The sequence below is a fragment of the Podarcis raffonei genome, chromosome 3, assembly GCF_027172205.1.
Source record: "Podarcis raffonei isolate rPodRaf1 chromosome 3, rPodRaf1.pri, whole genome shotgun sequence".
NCBI classification, from domain to species: domain Eukaryota; kingdom Metazoa; phylum Chordata; class Lepidosauria; order Squamata; family Lacertidae; genus Podarcis; species Podarcis raffonei.
In genome coordinates, this window is record NC_070604.1 from 5,244,414 (window position 1) to 5,267,075 (window position 22,662).

Genomic DNA, 22,662 nt, shown 5'->3' on the forward strand with positions numbered 1-22,662 from the left:
TATTAGCCTTTGCCCTGCTTCGTTTTGATCTCCAAGGCCAAACTTGCCAGTTGTTCCTTTTATCTCTTGATTCCCTACTTTAGCATTCCAATCCCCTATAATGAGAAGAACATCCTTCTTTGGTGTCACTTCTATAAGGTCTTGTAAGTCTTCATAGAATTGGTCTATTTCAGTTTCTTCAGCACCAGTGGTTGGTGCATAAACTTGGATTACTGTGATGTTAAAAGGTCTGCCTTGGATTCGTATCGAGATCATTCTATCATTTTTGAGATTGCATCCCAGTACAGCTTTCGCCACTCTTTTGTTGACTATGAGGGCCACTCCATTTCTTTTACGGGTTTCTTGCCCACAGTAGTAGATGTGACGGTCATCCGAACTGAATTCGCCCATTCCCGTCCATTTTAGTTCACTGATGCCCAGGATGTCAATATTTATTCTTGCCATCTCATTTTTGACCACCTCCAACTTACCCAGGTTCATGGTTCTTACATTCCAGGTTCCTATGCAGTATTTTTTCTTTACAGCATTGGACTTTCCTTTCGCTTCCAGGCATATCCACAACTGAGCGTCCTTTCGGCTTTGGCTCAGCCGCTTCATCAGCTCTGGATCTACTTGTACTTGTCCTCCGCTCTTCCCCAGTAGCATGTTGGACGCCTTCCGACCTGAGGGGCTCATCTTCCAGCGTCATAACTTTTATATGCCTGTTGTCTTTGTCCATGGAGTTTTCTTGGCAAGGATACTGGAGTGGCTTGCCGGTTCCTCCTCCAGGTGGATCACGTTTGGTCAAAACTCTCCACTATGACCTGTTCATCTTGTGTGCCCTGCTCGGCGTAGTTCATAGCTTCTCTGAGTTCTTCAAGCCCCTTCGCCACGGCAAGGCAGTGATCCATGAAGGGGCAAGGGAGTTTAATAATGGTTTAATGATTAGCTCAAGACAGTACCTAGCATAATATATATGCTGCTCAATGCAGTTGCAATACATTGTCCTTGACCAAACTCCACTGTGGCTTTCATTATAACCACTGCAAAAAAAATTGCTTGCTGAAACAAAATGGATTGGACGGAGCCGATTCCAGTGTTGTTCCTCTTTATCCTTATGGTTTACTTTGTTTTGAAACTGGGCACTTTCTGGAACAAGAGCTCCCAAAATCTTCCACCAGGACCGAGGCCTTTACCTCTCATTGGGAATCTCCACATCATGGATCGCAAGAGGCCTTACAGAACCATGTTAAAGGTAAAGATTCCAGTTCTTCCCATGGCAAGGCTAAAGGATACTGGGGCAGCCCAATCAGATGAGCGGAGTAGAATATTATTATTATTATTATTATTAATATCAATAATACATTACATTTTGTTCTTTTTGAACCTATAAATCTCATCTCCCCTTTGTGTGCTACAGAACCGCCTCTTATCTTTCCCAATCATAGGACCTGGTTGGAATTTATAACTGGTAATTTGAACAAGGTGTCTGGTGTCGAATCCCGTTTGACTCTGCCTCCATTTTCAAGGGTGCAAAAGTGCCAATGCAAACCTTGCCCAGCCCAGCCTCCTCCTTCAGCCTATCTTTCTAAACGAGATTTGAGAGGTGCCATTAAAGGTATAATCACTTTTATCCTCACAACTGCTTATTTTGTTCTGGTTTTCTGATTATTCCTAGCAAATATTTGTTCTGCCACAACTGAATAATAATAATAATTTATTATTTATACTTTGTCCATCTGGCTGGGTTTCCCCGGCCACCCAACAGACTAAGAACATAATAAAACATCAAACATTAAAAACTTCCCTTAAAAGGACTGCCTTCAGCTGTCTTCTAAAAATCAGCTAGTTGTTTATTGCTTTGACATCCGATGGGATGGCGTTCGACAGGGCAGGTGCCACTACCAAGAAGGCACTCTGTCCGGTCCCCTGTAACCTCACTTCTCACAGTGAGGGAACCACCATAAGGCCCTGAGCCCTGGACCTGAGTGTCCAGGCTGAACGGTGGGGATGGAGACGTTCCTTCAGGTATACTGGACCGAGGCCGTTTAGGGCTATAAAGTCAGCATGAACACTTTGAATAGTGCTTGGAAACGTACTGGGAGCCAACGTAGGTCGTTCAGGACCAGTGGTATATTGTCTCGGCAGCCACTCCCAGTCACCAGTGTAGCTACCGCATTCTGGATTTGTTGCAGTTTTCGGATCACCTTCAAAAGTAGTCCCACATAGAGCACATTGCAGTAGTACAAGCAGGAGATGACTAGAGCATTCTGGCAAGACAGTCTGCTGGCAGATAGGGTCTCAGCCTGCGTACCAGATGGAGCTGGTAGACAGCTGCCCTGGACGCAGAATTGACCTGTGCCTCCATGGACAGCTGTGAGTCCAAAATGAATCCCAGGCTGCACATCTGGTACTTCAGAGGCACAGTTAACCCATTCAGGACCAGGAGTCCTCCACACCTGCCTGCCTCCTGTCCCCCCAAAACAGTACTTCTGTCTTGTCAGGATTCAACCTCTATCTGTCAGCCACCATCCATCCTCCAACCGCCCTCTGACACTCACACAGGACCTTCACCGCCTTCAATGGTTTTTATTTAAAAGAGAGGTAGAGCTGGTTATTATCCACATACCCCACAAGTGAGAGCCCAGGGGCCTGAACACTCATCCCCCAACACCACTTTCTGGACACGGTCCAGGAAGAAGGAGCAAAACCACTGTATAACAGTGCCCCCAGCTCCCCTCTAGACGGTCCAGAAGGATGTCATGGTCGATGATATCAAAGGTCACAGAGATCCAGCAGAACTAGGAAACAGCTTTCACCTTTGTCCTTAGCCGGCCGGAGATAATCGAGCAGCACAACCAAGGCCGTTTCAGTCTCATGATGAGGCTTGAATCCCAAATGGAAGGGATCCAAATGGTCCGCATCCTCTAGACATTCCTGGAATTGTTCAGCAACCACCCTCTCAATCACCTTGCCCAAGAATGGAAGATTTGAGACTGGGTGGTAGTTAATGCAGTCTTGGTTCTGTCAGAGACGAATTGCATTAATATATTCTTTGGGTATGCCAGAACTCTGTTTCTCAATTTTTCTTCTGTTGAATTCCAGTTGTCCAAGCAATATGGCCCTGTCTTCAGCATCCAAATGGGACCCCGGAAAGCTGTGGTGTTGACAGGATATGAGACAGTAAAGGAGGCTCTGGTTAATCAGGCGGACGCATTTGCAGACAGGCCTACCTTTGCATTATTTCAAGAGCTTGCAGAAGGCTTTGGTGAGGCACCTCCCTTTCTACTGGAACTGGTAATGCCTGCAAACACACACTGGTCCCACCAGGTGAACACAATCTGTTCCCAAGAAATGGTTTGTAAGATGAGTGTTTGCGAAGCAAGTCATCAAAATCCTTTGTTTCCTGTGGGGGAAATCCTTGTGAATTTTTCTTTTCTTTTTTTCTCTTTTTTATAAATATTTTTTATTAGATTTTCCATTAAAAAAAAACATTTTTACAAGATTATACATCCATTTTTAACTTAAACCCTTTTTTTCCAGAACTTCCCTCAGCTTGTCTGATAATTTTCCGTTTGTTTTTTTATCCTCGTCTCACATTTCCCAATATTATATTGCACTCACATACTCTTAATCACATCATATTTTTTAAACAATATTTCTAACAGTAATTTCACAGAGCTTCTTGAAAGCCAACGAACGTTATTTGCTCATCACAGAAATTTTTAATATATTCTGTAAATTTCTTCCAGTCCTTGGAGAATCTCTGGTCACGTTGGTTCCTAATTCTCCCCGTCAATCTGTCCATTCTGCATATTCCATCAGTTTCATCCTCCATTCTTATTTCGTGGGCATCTCTTCCTGTTTCCATTTCTGTGCCAGCAAAATTCTGGCTGCTGTTACTGCATACAAAGCTAATTTCACATCTTTTTTACTAATTTCATTATCCAGTATTCCCAATAAGAAAACTTCTGGTTTTTTAACAAAAGTATATTTCAACATTTTCTTTAACTCATTATAGATCATCTCCCAGAAGCGTTTTACCTTCTTACATTCCCACCACATATGGTAAAATGTTCCTTCTGTCTCCTTACACTTCCAACATTTATTACACACTTTATACATTTTACCCAGTTTTACTGGTGTTATATACCATCTATATAACATCTTCATAACATTTTCCTTAATCATTGTATAAGCTGTAAACTTTAACCCATCCTTCCATAATTTAGTCCATTTCTCAAATTCAATATTATATCCGAAATCTCTAGCCCAACTAATCATTACAGATTTAACCTCTTCGTCCACAGTATTCCATTCCAACAATATTTTATACATTTTAGATAAAATTTTCACTTCATTGTTTAAGATTTCTTGTTGAAATCTAGATTCTTTTTCAGAATATCCCCTCTCTAAAAACTCTTGTTTAAACATTTCATTTAACTGAAAATAATGCAGCCAATCCTTAACATACTCTTTTACTTCTTCATATGGTTTCAATTTCCACTTATTTCCTTCCTTTTTTAATAGTTTCTCATATGTTATCCATCTCCCGCTCATGTTTATCTTTTTAATACTCATAACCTCTAATGGTGATAACCAATGTGGAATCTTTGGTTCTAATACATTTTTATACCTATTCCAAACTCCAATCAAAGATCCTCTAAAGATGTGGTTTTCAAACCCTTTATGTATTCTTTTTTTATCATACCATAAATACGCGTTCCAACCAAATCTATTATCATAGCCTTCTAAATCCAATAATTCAATCCTTGCCAATTTTTCAACCCACCTCAGTGCCTTTGACATTGACAGAGTATCTGCAGGCATTAGGCTGAGAATGTGTCACAAAAGGTGTCACCTGTGGATTTCTGAAGATCAAGCTAAAATGTTAAAAAGACTGGACCAGGTCAGCCTTTTTTGGTCTTGACTTTCAGTGGATAAGTGGTGCTCTGTTGAAGAAACAAAAATGGAGACCAGTTAAAGCAAACCTTTCCCATTCCCACATTCTTCCCAACAGTCATATTGTAGAGCTGGGGGAGAATGAGACAGAAGGATTGTGAAGAATAGTCACACAGCAAAGTAATGCCACACACCAAGGGGAAACTGACTGACCATTTTCTGCCCCAGACTATATAGAGACGAAAAATGAAGGAGGCATAATGGAATACAAAATAACAAGCAGAGTTCTGATGGGATCCCAGACATGTAAAAACCACCCTCCACTCTATCCTACACTTTGTAATGGAAAATATTGTTCAATGTGTTCTCAGGTCATGATCTGATGGCACAGCGGCCAGCTACTTTGTCAAAGCTCAGAAGTCTGAATGGGAGAATAGCTGGGATCCATTCTCAGCTCCATGGAAGAAATGCAGAACACAATTTATTGATATTTTTGTACAATGGCCATGCAGACATGAAACCTTTCCTCCCATCTCTTCAGGTGTGATTCTTTCCAATGGTGAAAACTGGAAAGTGATGCGGCGGTTTGTTGTAAGCACATTACGGGCCTACAGAATGGGAAAGAGGACCTTAGAGGACAGAATTGTTGAGGAATGCAGTGTCCTGATAAAGAAATTTGAATCTTACGAAGGTCGGTTGGTGTTTTCCTCTGGTGTATAGCTACACTACCATTGTTTAAAGGTGCCAAAACTATTGTGTTACATATTCCTAACTTCCAGAAGCTCAGATCCCAGGGTTCCCTGCAATTGGTCTGTTCCTGTAATGTGCAGATTGCACTGCAATAACTCCTGTGACTTCCAAGCATTTCTTAGCCCAGCTATGGCCACATCCAGCAGCACTTAGGATCAGTTTCTTTGATAAATGAGGTCTACTCATATCATAGATAAGCTGCCAGTAGGATTTAAGGCAACAAAGAACAGACTTAAAAACAATGCCCTTTCCATACTTTGAATTTCTGTGGGGATGTTCAGGGAGGCTTGTTTAATGATATCCCCCAACTTGCGTTAGCAGAGGAAACAGGAAGTTTTCTCCTGGCTGGTAGAAAGCATCCACTAGCATGTCCATTCTAGGAATGTTGTACTTCACTCCTATGTGTTTTACATCCCACATTTTTAAAAGAATATTTTTGTTTAACTGTCATATTTATGTATAGGAAACCCATTTGAGACCACCACAATTATGAATGCAGCTGTTGCCAATATAATAGTGGCCCTACTACTAGACAAGCGATTTGATTATGAAGATCCCACATACATAAGACTTCTGAAGTTGGTCAATGAAAGTGCCCTGCTTTTCGGAAGCTTCTCAGTCACGGTATTCTATTTTTTCCATTTAAAACAAACAGTTGATTGTAATAACAGTATTCACTGCAAAACACAGAATATTGATATCTTAAGAAACCTGGTGGTGATTCGAAATATTTAGAAAACTCACATGGCACAGTCATCCCATAACTGTAACAAAGTCTCTTTTGCACACACGCTTTCTTGCCTCACTGCCATCGGGACTCCAAGGACAAGGAAGAACAAGTGATAGTTGGTTCCATGATGGCTCAGAAGGGGCCTCCAAGGGCAGATCTCCCTCTCTGAAGGCAAACCTCAAGAGGAGAATTGCCATAGCCTCTGGGGTTGCACATAAATTATGCTCTGAGAGACCCAGCTGAGAGTACAATACTGAGTTTTTCTAATGTCTCTTTTTCTTTTTTCACATTTTTATCCTTTCAGCTGTATAACATGTTTCCTGCTCTTGGTTTTCTTTTGGGGGCTCGTAAGACTGTTATGCAAAACAGAGATGAAATGTTTGCCTTCATAAATGCCACCTTCATAAAACACCTCAGAGATCTGGATGAAAATGACCAGAGGAGCTTTATTGACTCATTTCTTATCCAACAGCAAGAGGTAATGGAGTCTTTTAAGTTGGCCCAGAATAAGCGTTGCCATTTTCAATTCATGTTTTGAGGGCGTATTCGCAAGTGAATGTATAAGTTGTAGTCAGGAAGTCTCACTTCAGAAGGGACCAACCTGGCATACTTCCTCCCCTTTCCCAATAGTCAGCCGTTGTTAATGTGTTACAGAAGTTGCCTCTGCAGGGTCAATGGTTGCATGCTCAACAGCATTTCTGGGGAAAAAAATCCCTGATCAAGAAAACATGTAATTATAGATCATTATGCAGTGATGAGAGGTAATCAGGTCATAAATATTGGTTGCCAGACTCCCTTTTGATACAAAGGACGATGGGATAATGCCTCATGTGCTCAGAAGAAGGCGTTCTTCACAGTGGAGGAGATAGGAAGCTTTGAGGGTGGGGAGGCATCTCAGAGCAAGGAAAAAACATTGGCCCATGCACTGACCAATCAGCCTTAAATTAGGGCTTCAGTTCTTTTAACCATTACTAAGACTGGAAATGAATATGAATTGGAGTTTCTGCTTATCAATTAATTAGCACCCAGAAAAGGAAAGAGGTGGTTGGGTGATGACAGAGTTCTAAATAACAGGCTGGAAATTATTTCTAAAATCTTAAACTAATTACTGATGAGTTTGAAAAGTTAAAGCAGATCTACAGGCCTGGAGTGCTGGTCGGGTGAAGTCAGGAACAGGCAAGCAGGGAGACAGGGCGGGTCATGAGCTCAGGCAGGAAAGCAGGACAGGGGCCAGGCAGGAACTAGCAACCAGCAATGTTGCTCCCGCAAGTTGGGACTGGGGCTGGCTGGCTTTTATCTGCCCCGAGGCATAGGGCGGCCCCGATCCTCTGGTGACTCGCCTCTCCTGGCCTGGAGGCGAGCACTCCTCCTGCAGGAACCCTATATCATCATGATGGCATAGTCTGGAAAACCTGGAATGTCTCACTACTTAGCGACTGGGGTGTTGTGCAATGATACTTTGGATCATCGGGTCCAGTCAGGTATTCATTATTATCTTTGCACATGAAATTTTCTCACTACATTCGTTTTAATCAGTTCATACTCTTTGCAACCCAGGAGGAGAAGAAGAAGAAGACGAATGCATATTTCCACAACAAAAACTTAAAAGCTGTTGTGGCCAACTTATTTGCTGCTGGCATGGAGACCACGTCTACCACACTGTGCTGGGGACTGTTACTAATGACGAAACATCCTGAAATTCAGAGTGAGTGCTTTTCATTGGGTTGGCTCCCATTATTCTGAGAAATCTTAATTCCAGTTATATGTAACTATTAGAGAAATGAAATATTTATAATTTGCACACACACACACACACACACACACACACAATTGTTCAGTCATAAGTTTTACATTTCAACCTGGACTCCCTCTTTCTGTGGTTCTTTACATTTCATTTCATATTCCTGCATACTCCAAATTATCTCAACATATTTGTCAGGGCTGCCCTAGGTCCCAGCTCACAAAGGACCAACGCTGCTTCGTTGTTAAGTATAAAAGTCTTTATTGAAGTTCAGTTTCACTTCCAGAGCCGCAGCGCGCAGCCCCACGTCTAAAGTGTCAGACCACTGATGCTCCGTCTGAGTCTCCTCCCCCCTGACACCAATTTAAGATCCTAGCCTTGCTCCACCTTCTCCGCTGCTCCTTCCTCCTCTGGGTCCGCCTGCCCGCCGGGGTTCCGCCCTTTCTAGCCTCTTCTCCCGCTGATTCCCCTGAGCCTTCTCCCTCCCTCCGGCGGGCTTTAGGAGCTGGTTCCCCATCCGGGTCTCCTGCTGTTCCGCGCGCCTGCACATTTGAACTTGGCGCGCGCCCAGCCAGCAGCTTTCCTCCTGACCGTTTCACTGCTGCTGCCACTGCTTCCCCCTTCGGGGGGGCTAGCTGCAACTGACCTCCCTTCCGTTCCCCCACTCTCCGATGGAGGCGTGGTCAGCCCTGACTCCCTCTCTGGAGGAGACGCTGGCCCTGACACATGTGACTCCTCCCCCCCACTATGCTCTGGTGGGGAAACTGGTCCCGATCCTCCACTGCTGCTTTGGGGTTCCCCTCTGGCTCCTTGTTTCTGGTGCGTCCCCCCTGGGACCCCCCTTGCCCTGACCATCGGTGCCCCCTTCTGGGAATCTTCTGATTCGCTGGAGAAGCTCATGGAATCTCTCGGGCCCCTGTCATACTCCCCTACGCTGCCCTCAGATTCTTCCCCTTCGCTCTCCCAATCCTCTCTCCCCAGTGCTCCTGCTCCTGATTCCCTGACATCCATCCCCCCCTCGAAGCCCCCCCTTCCCCCCTCCCCCTCTTCGGGTGTGGGTTCCGGGTGCTCCAGTCCTGTGGGTGTGAGTGCGGGATACCATTCTTCCCCCCTGGTGTGTAGCCGGTCCACTGGATCCGGCCCAACCGCAACGGGCTCGTCGACGTCGATTTCCTCTGCTTCCATCTCTCTGCTGATGTGCCCGAATCCAGGATCCTCCCCCAACACGTTCATGTCCTCCCCTCCCCCGGGTACCTCTGGTGAGACCGCTTGCAAAGGTCCCCGCAGCAGCTCCCTGTGCCACCCCACCTCCGGTTGAGTGTCCCACCAATAGGAGCGGTCTGTGGCAAACCCCGAGAGAGACCCCTCCGAGGAGCTAGTGTCCGGCGTCATCTCTTCAGCTGATGAAAAACCCTGGAACGTACTGGCTGACAGTGTGGGCGTGAAGAGCCAGTCGTCGAAAAACTCTGCCGGCATAGGTCTGTGTGGGAAGAGTGCATGGAACTCGTCTTTAAGATAGTGCTCCTCCACGGCATAGCACGGTACCCACCTGTTGGCACTGGCTGGGGTACCTTCCCTGGCGAGGAGGTATTCCACCCCCTCTTCCCCCCACCTCGAGTCCAAAATCTCCGTGACCTCGTTGAGTGGCGTCGCCCTCCGTGACCCCTCCCTCTTCGGAGATTCACTAAGTGTGTCTGGCGCGTTCCCTGTCGCCTGAAACCTGTGGGGTTCCCTGTAGGGTGTGAGCACTGACCTATGAAAGACTGGGTGCATTCTGGAGCCCTCCGGGAGTGTCAACCGGAAGGCCACTGGATTGATTTGTGCCGCGACCTGGTAAGGTCCCAGCTGCTTGTGCTTGAGCTTCCTCTTAGCTAGCGTCCTGGCCGGCACTGCCTGGGCTGCTAACCAGACCCAGTCCCCCACCTGGATGTCCTCCCCGACCCTCCTGTGCTTGTCTGCCTGCATTTTGTAGGCGTGTTTCGCCAGTTCCAATTGCCTTCGGAGTTGCTCGTGGACCTCCTGTAACTCTGCTGCTAAGTGCTCTGCTCCCCTTGGCTCCCCCTCCCCCTTCGTCTCTAACCCCGGGAAAGTTCTGGGATGCCGCCCATTATTGGCGAAGAACGGTGTCACTCCCGTAGACCCGTGCTTCGTGTTGTTGTAGGCAAACTCGGCCAGCGGTAGGTAGTCCACCCAGGTCGAGGGTTGTTGATTGGCGTAGCATCGCAGGTACTGCTGCATGATGGCGTTGACCCTCTCCGCTTGTCCGTTGGTCTGCGGGTGTCGTGCCGACGCTAAGTTGATCTTGACGTTCAGGATGCCCAGCAGCTTCTGCCAGAAGCTCGAGACGAATTGGCGACCCCGGTCGGACAGGATGGACCGCGGCAAGCCGTGAGCTTTGAACACGTGGTCTATGAACAGCTTGGCGGTCTGTTCCGCTGTGGCCACCTTCGCGCACGGAATAAAGTGCGCCATCTTGGTGAACATGTCTACGACCACGAGCACCGCTGTTTTGCCTCGCGAGCTGGGCAGATCTGTGACAAAGTCCAGGGCCACTCTCTCCCACGGTTCGAGCGGCGTCTGTAGGGGTTCTAGTAGACCCGCCGGCTTCCTGTGTACTGGCTTGGCCCTTTGGCAGGTGTCACACCTGGAGACGTAATCCGCGACTTCTCCCCTCACCTTGGGCCACCAAAAGTCTCTGGTTACTAATTCCGCCGTTTTGTCCTTGCCGAAGTGCCCAGCGCTGGGCGCGTCGTGTAGCTGCTGCAAGACTTTCGCGCGGAGGTCGTCTCCGGGCACGTAGAGAGCCCCTTTGCGGATGAGCAGTCCGTCTCGTATCTGGAACTCGTCGTCCTTCGCTGTGCCTTTTCGCACCTCCTCCATCTTGGATTGTGCGAACGAATCCGTCTGCAGCGCTCGACGCACCGCGTCCAGGTCCACGGCAGCTGAAGCGCACGCCCACGCTTTCGGTGCGAAAATGTGCTTGGCCGCCACCGGCGCCGCTTCCTCGAGATACTGCGGCTTCCTGGATAGTGCATCCGCCATGACGTTGTTGTCTCCCGGGATGTATTCTATCCGGAAATCGAAATCCGCAAAGAACTCCGCCCAGCGGATGTGTCTCTGGTTCAGGAACCGCGCCGTGCGCCAGTACTCCAGGTTCTTATGGTCCGTGCGGACTTGCACTGTGTGTCTGGCTCCAACGAGGAAGTGCCGCCACGCCTTGAAAGCTGCATGAATGGCCAGCAACTCCCTGTCCCAGATGGTGTAGTTCTGTTCCGCCTTGCTGAGTTTCCTGGAGTAGAATGCGCACGGCCTCCATTCCCCTTGCGGATCTTGCTGCAACAGGACGGCCCCCACCGCTCTGTCCGAGGCGTCCGTCTCAACCCTCATTGGTCTGCTGGGGTTTACATGTAGCAGCTGTTCTTCGGACGCGAAGAGACGCTTGAGTCTCCGAAAGGACTGCTCCGCCTGGTCCGTCCAGGTGAACTTCTTCTTCTTGGAGCTGAGGGTGTCCGTGATGGCCGCCGTCTCCTTCGCGAACCCTTTGATGAACTTGCGATAAAAGTTGGCGAAGCCGACGAACTTCTGGACCTCCTTCCGATTGCGCGGGCTCTTCCAGTCCAACACCGCGCGGACCTTGGCGCTGTCCATGGCGAGTCCCTTGTCGGACAGCTTGTAGCCCAGAAAATCCACCTCCGTCATGTCGAACTGGGACTTCTCTAATTTGGCGTAAAGTCTGTGCTCCCGTAGCCTCTGCAGGACCTCCTTGACGTCCCTCTCGTGAGCCTCCTGCGATTCCGAGAAGATCAGGATGTCGTCCAGGAAGCAGACGCACTTCTTGTAGAGGAGTCCCGCTAACACGTGATGCATGAAAGCTTGGAAGGTATGGGAGCCATTTTGCAGACCAAAAGGCATTACGCGATATTCATAGGTGCCTAAAGGTGTAAACATGGCTGTCTTCCACTCATCGCCCTCCCGCATGCGTATAAGGTTGTACGCCCCTCGTAGATCCAACTTGGTGAAGATCCGTCCCTTCCTCACCGTCGCGAGCAGGTCGTCGATCTTGGGCATGGGGAATGCTGCGGGCTTTGTTTTGGAATTTATGGTCCTATAATCAACTATGAGTCTCCGTTGGGGCGTGTCCTTCTTCTTCACGAAAAACACGGGACTGCCCCCCACTGCTTTAGATTCTTGGATGAACCCCCGCTTCAAGTTGTGATCTATGAACTCCCTGAGTTCTTGCAGTTCATCTTCAGACATGGAATACAGTTTCCCAGTCGGCAGCGTCGCTCCCGGCAGGAGGTCAATCTTGCAGTCGTAAGGCCTGTGGGGAGGCAGCTTATCCGCTTCCCTCTCGCAGAAGACCTCCAAAAACTCCTTGTACTTGTTGGGTACCGCTTGCACCATGCCTAGGTGTAGCTGCGGTTCATCCTCTTGCCCCTCCTCCTCCTGGCGGGTCTGGATGCAGTGTTCTGCGCAGTAGGAGGAGCAGAAGGTCAACTGCCGCTGGTACCATGCTAATGCCGGGCTGTGCCTATCCAGCCAACTCATACCCAACACTATGGGCGTGTCCGACAGGTGGGTGACGTTGAAGCTGATGACTTCGCGGTGGTTTCCAATTTGCATCACCATCGGTGGTGTTTGCTGTACCACCTCTCCTCCCAGTAGCTTCCTGCCATCGACCGTGACGACGTTTAGGGGCATCGTGGCTGGCATGAGTGCTATGCGATGTTGCTTGATAAAGTCCACTCCAATAAAGTCTGCGTTGCTCCCAGAGTCAATGGTTATTGGTACTTGCATGGTGTGCCCATTGGGCAACTGGAGCGATGCGGTGAGTTGCACCACTGGTTTGGGTGGGAGGGGGTCTGTGGGCTGTAAAATCTCTGGGGACTGCTTCACTGACTTGCCTGGTTGGGCCCCAGTGGCTCTGTTTCCAACCAGGCTTCTTCTTCCCCCTGCAGCTGTTTCGGCTGCTCACCTGTTCCCTTTACTGTTGCTGAGGCTGCAGTGTGCTTCTGGAGCCTCTGGGGACACTCTTTGGCCATGTGCTGTGCACTGTCGCAGATGTAACACTTCCTGGTCCCTCTAGGAGCCTTCCCCTTGACTGCTCCCGGTGTTTGGGCTCTGCTGGCAGTCTGAGCCCTGGCCCCACCAATCTCCATCGGCTCTTCTCCCCTTCCCAAAGGAGGCATGGACAGCGCCCGCCCCGCCTCTCTGGGAAAGAAAGGGGTTGTCCTGGCTGGGGTGCTTGCCTTACGTCCTTCCTCCCTGCTCCAAGGGCGTCCTTCCAGGCGCACACCAATTGCCAACGCTCTTTGGGCAACTTCTTGGGTACTTTGGGGTCGTTCCCCTCTTGCCAGCTCATCTTTCACCTCTCCACTTAGCCCCTCCCAGAACAGGTCTCTGACAGCAATAGAGTCCTTCTCCCAGCCCAGCACGTTCAGTAAGGCAAAAAAGCGCGAGTGATATTGCCTCACCGTCGCTTTCCCTTGCTGTAGTCCATGCATTTCCCTCCGAGCAATATCTACATCTACCGTAGATTTAAAGCAAGCGTCCATAGCTTTGATAAATGCATCGGAATCTTTGAGGGCGGGGTCTTTTTCGCGCCACAAATTCCGCAGCCACGCTTTTGCTTCCCCATGCAAATGAGTGATTATGAAGCCCACCTTCTCTTCCTCATCTCTAAAGTCTTTCCGAAGCAAATTGAGCGCGTAAACCACGTCAGCTCTGAAGTTAGGGTATTGCTGCAGGTTCCCATCAAAGTGGGCTACTAGGCTGCCCCCCCTCTTCCCGAGGCCAACTCCCTCCGGTTTGGGTCCTGGCAGCCCCTCTTTCCCCCAACGGTCCCACCTGGCCTGCAGATCCCGGCAGAGCGCTACTGCTTCTTCTTCTCTTTTCCTGGATGCTGCTACTTCTGCGTAAAGCGTCGTGACTGCTTCTTGCAGTTCTTTCACCTGGCTCTCTGTAGTCATCTTTGCCTATCTTCGTGAGCTCGCAAAACACCAAGTCTTGCCCCTCGCTGCACCAACTCACGCTGCGAGGTTTTTATTGGAGACGGAGCATACTGTCAGGGCTGCCCTAGGTCCCAGCTCACAAAGGACCAACGCTGCTTCGTTGTTAAGTATAAAAGTCTTTATTGAAGTTCAGTTTCACTTCCAGAGCCGCAGCGCGCAGCCCCACGTCTAAAGTGTCAGACCACTGATGCTCCGTCTGAGTCTCCTCCCCCCTGACACCAATTTAAGATCCTAGCCTTGCTCCACCTTCTCCGCTGCTCCTTCCTCCTCTGGGTCCGCCTGCCCGCCGGGGTTCCGCCCTTTCTAGCCTCTTCTCCCGCTGATTCCCCTGAGCCTTCTCCCTCCCTCCGGCGGGCTTTAGGAGCTGGTTCCCCATCCGGGTCTCCTGCTGTTCCGCGCGCCTGCACATTTGAACTTGGCGCGCGCGCCCAGCCAGCAGCTTTCCTCCTGACCGTTTCACTGCTGCTGCCACTGCTTCCCCCTTCGGGGGGGCTAGCTGCAACTGACCTCCCTTCCGTTCCCCCACTCTCCGATGGAGGCGTGGTCAGCCCTGACTCCCTCTCTGGAGGAGACGCTGGCCCTGACACATGTGACTCCTCCCCCCCACTATGCTCTGGTGGGGAAACTGGTCCCGATCCTCCACTGCTGCTTTGGGGTTCCCCTCTGGCTCCTTGTTTCTGGTGCGTCCCCCCTGGGACCCCCCTTGCCCTGACCATCGGCGCCCCCTTCTGGGAATCTTCTGATTCGCTGGAGAAGCTCATGGAATCTCTCGGGCCCCTGTCATACTCCCCTACGCTGCCCTCAGATTCTTCCCCTTCGCTCTCCCAATCCTCTCTCCCCAGTGCTCCTGCTCCTGATTCCCTGACAATATTCTTCTAGATATATATTCCCGTATATATCCAATAGATTTATTGAAACTGCGGGTTTTTACATTAATCCTGCCAATGTCTTAGTATATTTACAGTTTGTTTGTAAATACACAATAAACCATTTCCATTGCTTTCTAAATATAATAATAATCTTGTTCTCCCAGTAAGTTTTGCCATTTCTGCGTAGTCCATTAATTTCTGTATTCATTCTTCTCTTGTTGGGACCTCTTCTTCCTTCCATTTTTGGACAAATTACATTCTTGCAGCTGTGGTTGCATACATAAATGAATTTGTATAAATTTATATAAATGGCATACATAAATAAATTTCTAAATATTCTATACTAAATAAATTTCTAGGTAGTTCTGATCTCATAATTTCCAAAAGAAAAGCTTATGGTTTTTTAAACATCTTAAACATCTTTTTTAGTTCATCATATATCATTTCCCAGTAAACTTTAACCTTATTACAAAACCAACACATATGAAAAATAGTAGCTTCTTTCTCTTTACATTTCCAGCACATATTCAGTTTGGATTTATACATTTTAGCCAATTTACTAGGTGTCAGGTACCATCTATGTAACATTTTCATATAGTTGTCTCTTAAACTATAAAATTCTGTAAATTTTATATCCACGTTTGATAAACTTTCCCATGCCTCCATTTCTATATTATTACTAATATCTATTGCCCAGTGTATCATTGAAGATTTCACTTGTTCGCCCTTTGTCTCCCATTCCAATAAGATCTTATACATTTTAGATATCACTTTAACATTACAGTTTAACAGGTCTCTTTCTAGTTGTGATGTTTGTTCCCCAACTGCCCGCTTCATATCCCTTTTAAAGACTTCATTCAAATGATGATATTGTAACCATGTTGGTAACATCTCTGATAAATCTTTTAAAAAAGTTAATTTACCGGTAAATTCTCCAAAAGTGAAAGCCATAGTGGTGTTTTGGTCTCCGAAAAGGTTTTGATACTTATCCCATACTCTACACATTTTTTTCCTGATTATATGGTTTGTAAAACTTTTATGTACTTTCACATTTTCATACCTCAAGTAAGCATGCCAACCAAAAATATTATCATGACCTTCCCAATCTGAAATATTTGAATTATTCAATAATCATTCCCTCAAACAACATAGACAAGGTGCTTCGTAATAGAATCTCATATGCAGCAGGAAAAAACCTCCTTTCTCTTTCATCTGTCAATTTTTTATGTTTTATTCTTATTTTTCCTTGCCAGATATATTTAGAAATATATGTTTGCCATTTGTTGAAACAATTTGTCATGCTGATCACTGGTATTGATTGAAGCATTCTATCACCTTTTAAAATGTGGTTTTTTTGTAGGGGCGTTATTGGCGGTTGTTTTTATTTTGATTATGTATTTTGTGGTTTTATATTTTGATTTTATTCTGTGAACCTCTGGATATAGGGTGGTATATACATTCACTAAATAATAATAATAATAATAAGGATAAACAAAAAGAATATTGTCAGTAATACATTCATTTTAACCGTTGAAGTAATGAAAGTTTCATTCTCCTCCATATTTGCAAATTTATTTTAACATCCTCCCACGTTTTTAAATAATTATCCTTAAACAAATTTATATTCTTGCTCTTAACCACACACCCAAATATTTAATCTTCTTTTCACTCTTTAAGATGAATAAACTTTGTAATTTATTTTTACTCTCATCATTCATATTTTTTACCAGGAGTTTGGTTTTATCTTTATTAATTTCAAGACCTGCTATTTCTAAAAAAATAAATAAAAAATCTTTTCCAATGCCTTTGGGATTGACTCTATTGGTTCCTCGACAAATATCACCACATTATCTGCAAAAGCTTTTATATTATTATATTATATTATATTATATTATATTATATTATATTATATTATATTATATTATATTATATTATATTATTATATTATATATTATATTATATTCTCTTTCCCGCTTTTATTCCCGCTTTTTATTATTATTACATCTTATTCTTTGTGCCAAAACTCATAAAACTGTTATAAACAATGAAGGTGACAGTGGGAAACCATGTCTACTTCCTTTAGTTATTTTACAATTCTCAGTCAATACATTACTTACTGATGGATCAGTATATATTGCCTTAACTCCTTTTATAAAACTGTCTCCACAAACCATATATTCCAAAGCCTTAAACATATAAAGTCCCAGGAGACATTGTCAAATGCTTTCTCGGAGTCTAAATGCTTTCTCTTTTAATACAGTTTTCAACCTATTAGCTAATATGTCTCCAAACAGTTTATAATCATTATCCAACATCAAAATAGGCCGATAGCTCTTAACCAGCTTTGGATCTCTATTTTGTTTATGAATCAAAGTTATGTATACACTCTTCTGGGATTTGGGTAACTCTCCTGTATTCAAAGTTATAGTCATAATATCTTTTAAAGGTTGCATTCGGTAATCTTGTAATTTTTTAGTAATATATGCTTAAACTCCATCAGGTCCAGGTGCCTTCTGTAATTTTGCCTGTAAAATTACTTGCTGTAATTGCATTATTGTGACAGGTCTATTCAGAAATGAAATTTTAACTTTTGGTATCTTAAGCAGTCTGTTGTCTTCTAAATATTTACCCATTTCTTCTATTTTACCTCATTTGCCTTAATATGGTGCTGTATAAAAACTCACTGATTGATCTATTATTTTTTCCAGATTTTCCACAACTCTGCCTCCTACATTTATTCTATCAATGCAGTTTTTTCTTCTTTCTTCTTTGTTTGCCAAGCTAATAGTTTCCCTGTTTCTTGGAGGCATATAACTTCCAAGTTTAACTTCTTTACAACATGATCAATTTTATTCATTTAGTCTTATTATTTTGCTTATTTACATTCCCAGTTAGAATTTTCAAAGCCATCTTGTTCCCTATTTATTTGTCTTTCGCCTCTGCCTCTGTTGAATCTTCCTCTTCCTGTCCAGCTTCCCTTCCAAATGCTCTTTCTCCAGCTAACTCTTTCCCATATTTTCTCCAAAATTTGTCAGGGTCTGGAGGATCCCAAAATCTGTTTTTGACCTTTATATGTAAAAGATACCACTTCAGAATATTCCCAGCAGTGATATCTTCTTGGATTAGCTCTTCTTGGAAGCAACAGAGCACACCGTCTCCACCAAGGAGGAGACAAGCGACTCCCCTGAGAAGGAGGCTAGTTCACCAACACAGGAGCCAGATATATGAAGAAACGTGACTCAAAGAAGTAGGAGGCCCAGGGTTCGCTCTGATTGTTTAGAAATACACAATCGCTTTGAGGTCCTCTCCCCTAGCATGGAAGATGAAGAGCAGACTCCATTTGAGGATCTCTCCCTCATTACAGTCGATCAGGTATATGAAGACGCGCATCAAAGCCAGTCCTCAGGGAATGTGCAGGCGACCTTGGAGCGGACAGCTCACGGAAGAACCCCGACCAGACCTAAGAGGAGGCGTGTAGTGGTGATAGGGGATTCCCTACTGAGGGGAACAGAAGCAGTGATCTGTGGGCCTGACAAGCTGTCTCGGGAAGTGTGCTGTCTCCCCGGGGCTAAGATCCAAGATGTAACTGAACGACTGCAAGGAATCATAAAACCCGCTGACAAATACCCCTTCCTCTTGGTTCATGTGGGAACCAATGACACTGCAAGCAATAGCCTCCAGAAGATCAAAAGAGACTACGAGGCTCTGGGCAGGAAATTGAAGCAATTAAATGCACAAAGTGTCATCTCATCTGTCCTCCCAGTTGAACGACGTGGCCCAGGGAGAGAGGGGAAAATAGTGGAAGTGAACAGCTGGCTTCGCAAATGGTGTAAACAGGAACGGTTTGGATTCTTAGATCACGGACTGCAGTTTCTTGAAGATGGACTTCGGGCAAGCGATGGGCTGCACCTCACAACGATTGGGAGGAATGTTTTTGCTCATCAGGAGTGCTTTAAACTGACTAATGTGGGGGAGGGAGACAGTGCTCCTGAAGGTAGGAGTCTATCAATTGATGAAGATGATCATCCAAATGTCATAGACCAAATGGAGCAAACAGCATGCAGACCTAGTGGTGGGAGGAAAAAATCCTTAAATAAGAGACACGGGGGAATGATTAATGGACTTCAATGTCTGTACACTAATGCGCAAAGCATGGGAAATAAAGAAGATGAGCTTGAGCTCTTGGTACAGTAAACTAAATATGACATAATAGGCATCACTGAAACCTGGTGGGATAAGTCCCACGATTGGAATGTAATAATGGAGGGATACAATCTATTTCAGAGAAACAGACCAGACAAGAAAGGAGGAGGAGTGGCATTATATGTCAGGGATGTGTATACCTGTGAAGAGATCCAAGATTTAGAACCTCAAAGCCAAAGTGAGAGCATTTGGGTTAAAATTAAGGGAGAGAAGAATAACAGTGACCTCATTGTGGGAGTTTACTATAGATCCCCAAGCCAAACGGAGGACATAGATGATGCCTTCCTGGAACAGATGGCCAAGCATGCAAAAGGAAGGGAGATAGTAGTAATGGGGGACTTCAATTACCCGGATATTTGTTGGATGTCAAACTCAGCCAAGAGCATAAGGTCAAACAGATTCCTCACTGGCCTTGCAGACAACTTCATTGTCCAGAAAGTGGGAGAAGCAACAAGAGGAACAGCCATTTTAGATCTGGTCCTAACCAATGTTGATGACCTGGTTAGTGGGGTAGAAGTGGAAGGATCATTAGGCGCGAGTGATCATGCTCTTCTGAAGTTTACTATACAGCGGAAAGGAGCAGCCAAGCATACTAGGACTCAATTTCTTGACTTTAAGAAAGCCGACTTCATAAAATTTAGGGAAGTGCTGGGTGAGATCCCATGGACAGTAATACTAAAAGGAAAGGGAGTTCATGATGGCTGGGAGTTTGTTAAGAGGGAGATAGTAAAAGCACAACTTCAGGCAATACCAATGAGACGGAAACATGGAAGGTGCCTAAAGAAGCCAGGGTGGCTATCTAAAGAACTTTTAACTGAGTTAAGATTAAAAAACGATGTGTACAAAAAATGGAAAAGGGGGGAAACCACCAAAGAGGAATTCAAACAAATAGCCAGCACGTGTAGACACAAAGTCAGAAAAGCTAAAGCACAGAATGAACTCAGGCTTGCTAGAGAGGTTAAAAGCAACAAAAAAGGCTTTTATGGGTATGTTCGTAGCAAAAGGAAGAACAAAGAAACAGTGGGGTCACTCAGAGGAGAAGATGGTGAAATGCAAACAGGGGACACAGAAAGGGCTGAACTCCTCAATGCCTTCTTTGCCTCAGTCTTCTCCGATAAAGAAAACAATGCCCGACCTGAAGAATTTGGAGCAAATGATTCAGCAGAGGAAACACAGCCCAGAATAACTAAGGAGATAGTACAAGAATACTTGGCTAGTTTAGATGTATTCAAGTCTCCAGGGCCAGATGAACTGCATCCAAGAGTATTAAAAGAACTGGCAGATGTGATTTCAGAACCACTGGCAGTCATCTTTGAGAATTCCTGGAGAACAGGCGAAGTCCCGGCAGACTGGAGGAGGGCAAATGTTGTCCCTATTTTCAAAAAGGGGAAAAGAGAGGACCCAATACCTCTCTGACATCAATACCAGTCTGACATCAATACCAGGGAAGATTCTGGAGCAGATCATTAAGCAAACAGTCTGTGAGCACCTAGAAAGGAATGCTGTGATCACCAATAGTCAGCATGGATTTCTGAAAAATAAGTCATGTCAGACTAACCTGATCTCGTTTTTTGACAGAATTACAAGCCTGGTAGATGAAGGGAACGCAGTGGATGTAGCCTACCTTGATTTCAGCAAGGCATTTGACAAGGTGCCCCATGATATTCTTGTAAAGAAGCTGGTAAAATGCGGTCTTGACTATGCTGCCACTCAGTGGATTTGTAACTGGCTGACTGACCGAACCCAAAGGGTGCTCATCAATGGTTCCTCTTCATCCTGGAGAAGAGTGACTAGTGGGGTGCCACAGGGTTCTGTCTTAGGCCCGGTCTTATTCAACATCTTTATCAACGACTTGGATGATAGACTCAAGGGCATCCTGATCAAATTTGCAGATGACACCAAACTGGGAGGGGTGGCTAACACCCCAGAGGACAGGATCACACTTCAAAACGACCTTGACAGATTAGAGAACTGGGCCAAAACAAACAAGATGAATTTTAACAGGGAGAAATGTAAAGTATTGCACTTGGGCAAAAAAAAATGAGAGGCACAAATACAAGATGGGTGACACCTGGCTTGAGAGCAGTACATGTGAAAAGGATCTAGGAGTCTTGGTTGACCACAAGCATGACATGACCCAACAGTGTGACGCGGCAGCTTAAAAAGCCAATGCAATTCTGGGCTGCATCAATAGGAGTATAGCATCTAGATCAAGGGAAGTAATAGTGCCACTGTATTCTGCTCTGGTCAGACCTCACCTGGAGTACTGTGTCCAGTTCTGGGCACCACAGTTCAAGAAGGACACTGACAAACTGGAACATGTCCAGAGGAGGGCAACCAAAATGGTCAAAGGCCTGGAAACGATGCCTTATGAGGAACGGCTAAGGGAGCTGGGCATGTTTAGCCTGGAGAAGAGGAGGTTAAGGGGTGATATGATAGCCATGTTCAAATATATAAAAGGATGTCACATCTAGATTCTAGAGAGTAAATTTGTGAGCCTATGGAATTGTAGAACGAGTTTGTTCCAGTTTTATGCTTCAGAGATTAATTTTTAAGAGACCTAAGTCACAGAGATAATCTGAGCAGAAAAATAAATGTTTTTCTTTTCGTTGCCACCAGTAAAGGTCCAAGAAGAAATTGCAAAGGTTGTTGGATCTTCTCAGCCAAGAATTGAACACCGAGCAAAAATGCCTTATACAGATGCCGTGGTTCATGAGATCCAGAGATTTGCCAATATCATCCCAACCAACCTGCCACATGCCACGGCTACAGATGTTACCCTCAATGGCTACTTCATTCCAAAGGTGATCCTTATCATTGAACTGCTGCCCACTAGTTACAATACATTTTAAGGCTTTCCTGGGAGTAAGCCCCTTGGACTTCAGTGTGGCTGACATCTGTGCAGACTTGTATAGGATTGCACTGTAAGCTTTCAGTCTACCCTTCGGAAGGTACCCTTCGGAAGGTACCCTTCGGAAGCTTTCAGTCTACCCTTCGCCCATGCCCCACCAGCTCTGCGCTCTGCCACGTTTCTAAGACTCACAAGCTCCTGGCTTGCTTAGCCTACCTGTGTGTGCAATGCGAGCCTTTCATAAAACACCGCTGTTCTGCAAGGGTATTTGGGTTGAGTAGCCTAGTGGTGGAATTGGTCCATGCTTTGTCACAAACCTGAAGTGTTCCCCTTTACCTGCCATACTGCCGAATCCCGTGAAACTAGCATTGGAGCATCTCTTACTTAAAACCTGGCCCTGAGTTCTTATGACACTTGAGGCATAGAGATCAATCAACAAATCTGGTTGCATGTATTCCCATGTTAACATATACTTATGAGGCATGGTTGAGGAAGTTGGGTATGTTAGCATCTGTGGCTGCAATGTATTCTGATTCTGAACTGTATTTGTTGATGTCAGGCAATGGCTTTGTTTTCTCTGGGTTCTTTAAAAAGTCTGTAATAATAGATCTGGCAACTGGGTTTGC

General features: G+C 45.6%; 1 protein-coding gene across 1 annotated transcript; it reads left to right on the plus strand.

Annotated features, from left to right (window-relative positions):
* The first annotated feature begins 971 nt into the window (after positions 1-971).
* Positions 972-22,052, plus strand: LOC128409902 (cytochrome P450 2K6-like). Its single transcript, XM_053380428.1, has 7 exons — positions 972-1,234; positions 3,085-3,247; positions 5,423-5,572; positions 6,095-6,255; positions 6,666-6,839; positions 7,919-8,066; positions 21,805-22,052. The coding sequence occupies exons 1-7, from the start codon at positions 1,052-1,054 to the stop codon at positions 22,035-22,037; spliced, it is 1,212 nt and encodes a 403-aa protein (XP_053236403.1). The 5' UTR covers positions 972-1,051; the 3' UTR covers positions 22,038-22,052.
* The last annotated feature ends 610 nt before the right edge of the window (positions 22,053-22,662 follow it).

Coding starts and splice junctions, on each gene's coding strand:
- LOC128409902 (XM_053380428.1), top strand. CDS start 1,052: ATGGATTGGACGGAGCCGATTCCAGTGTTGTTCCTCTTTATCCTTATG. Junction 6,256..6,665: donor TCGGAAGCTTCTCAGTCACG/GTATTCTATTTT, acceptor TTATCCTTTCAG/CTGTATAACATGTTTCCTGC. Junction 8,067..21,804: donor GAAACATCCTGAAATTCAGA/GTGAGTGCTTTT, acceptor CGTTGCCACCAG/TAAAGGTCCAAGAAGAAATT.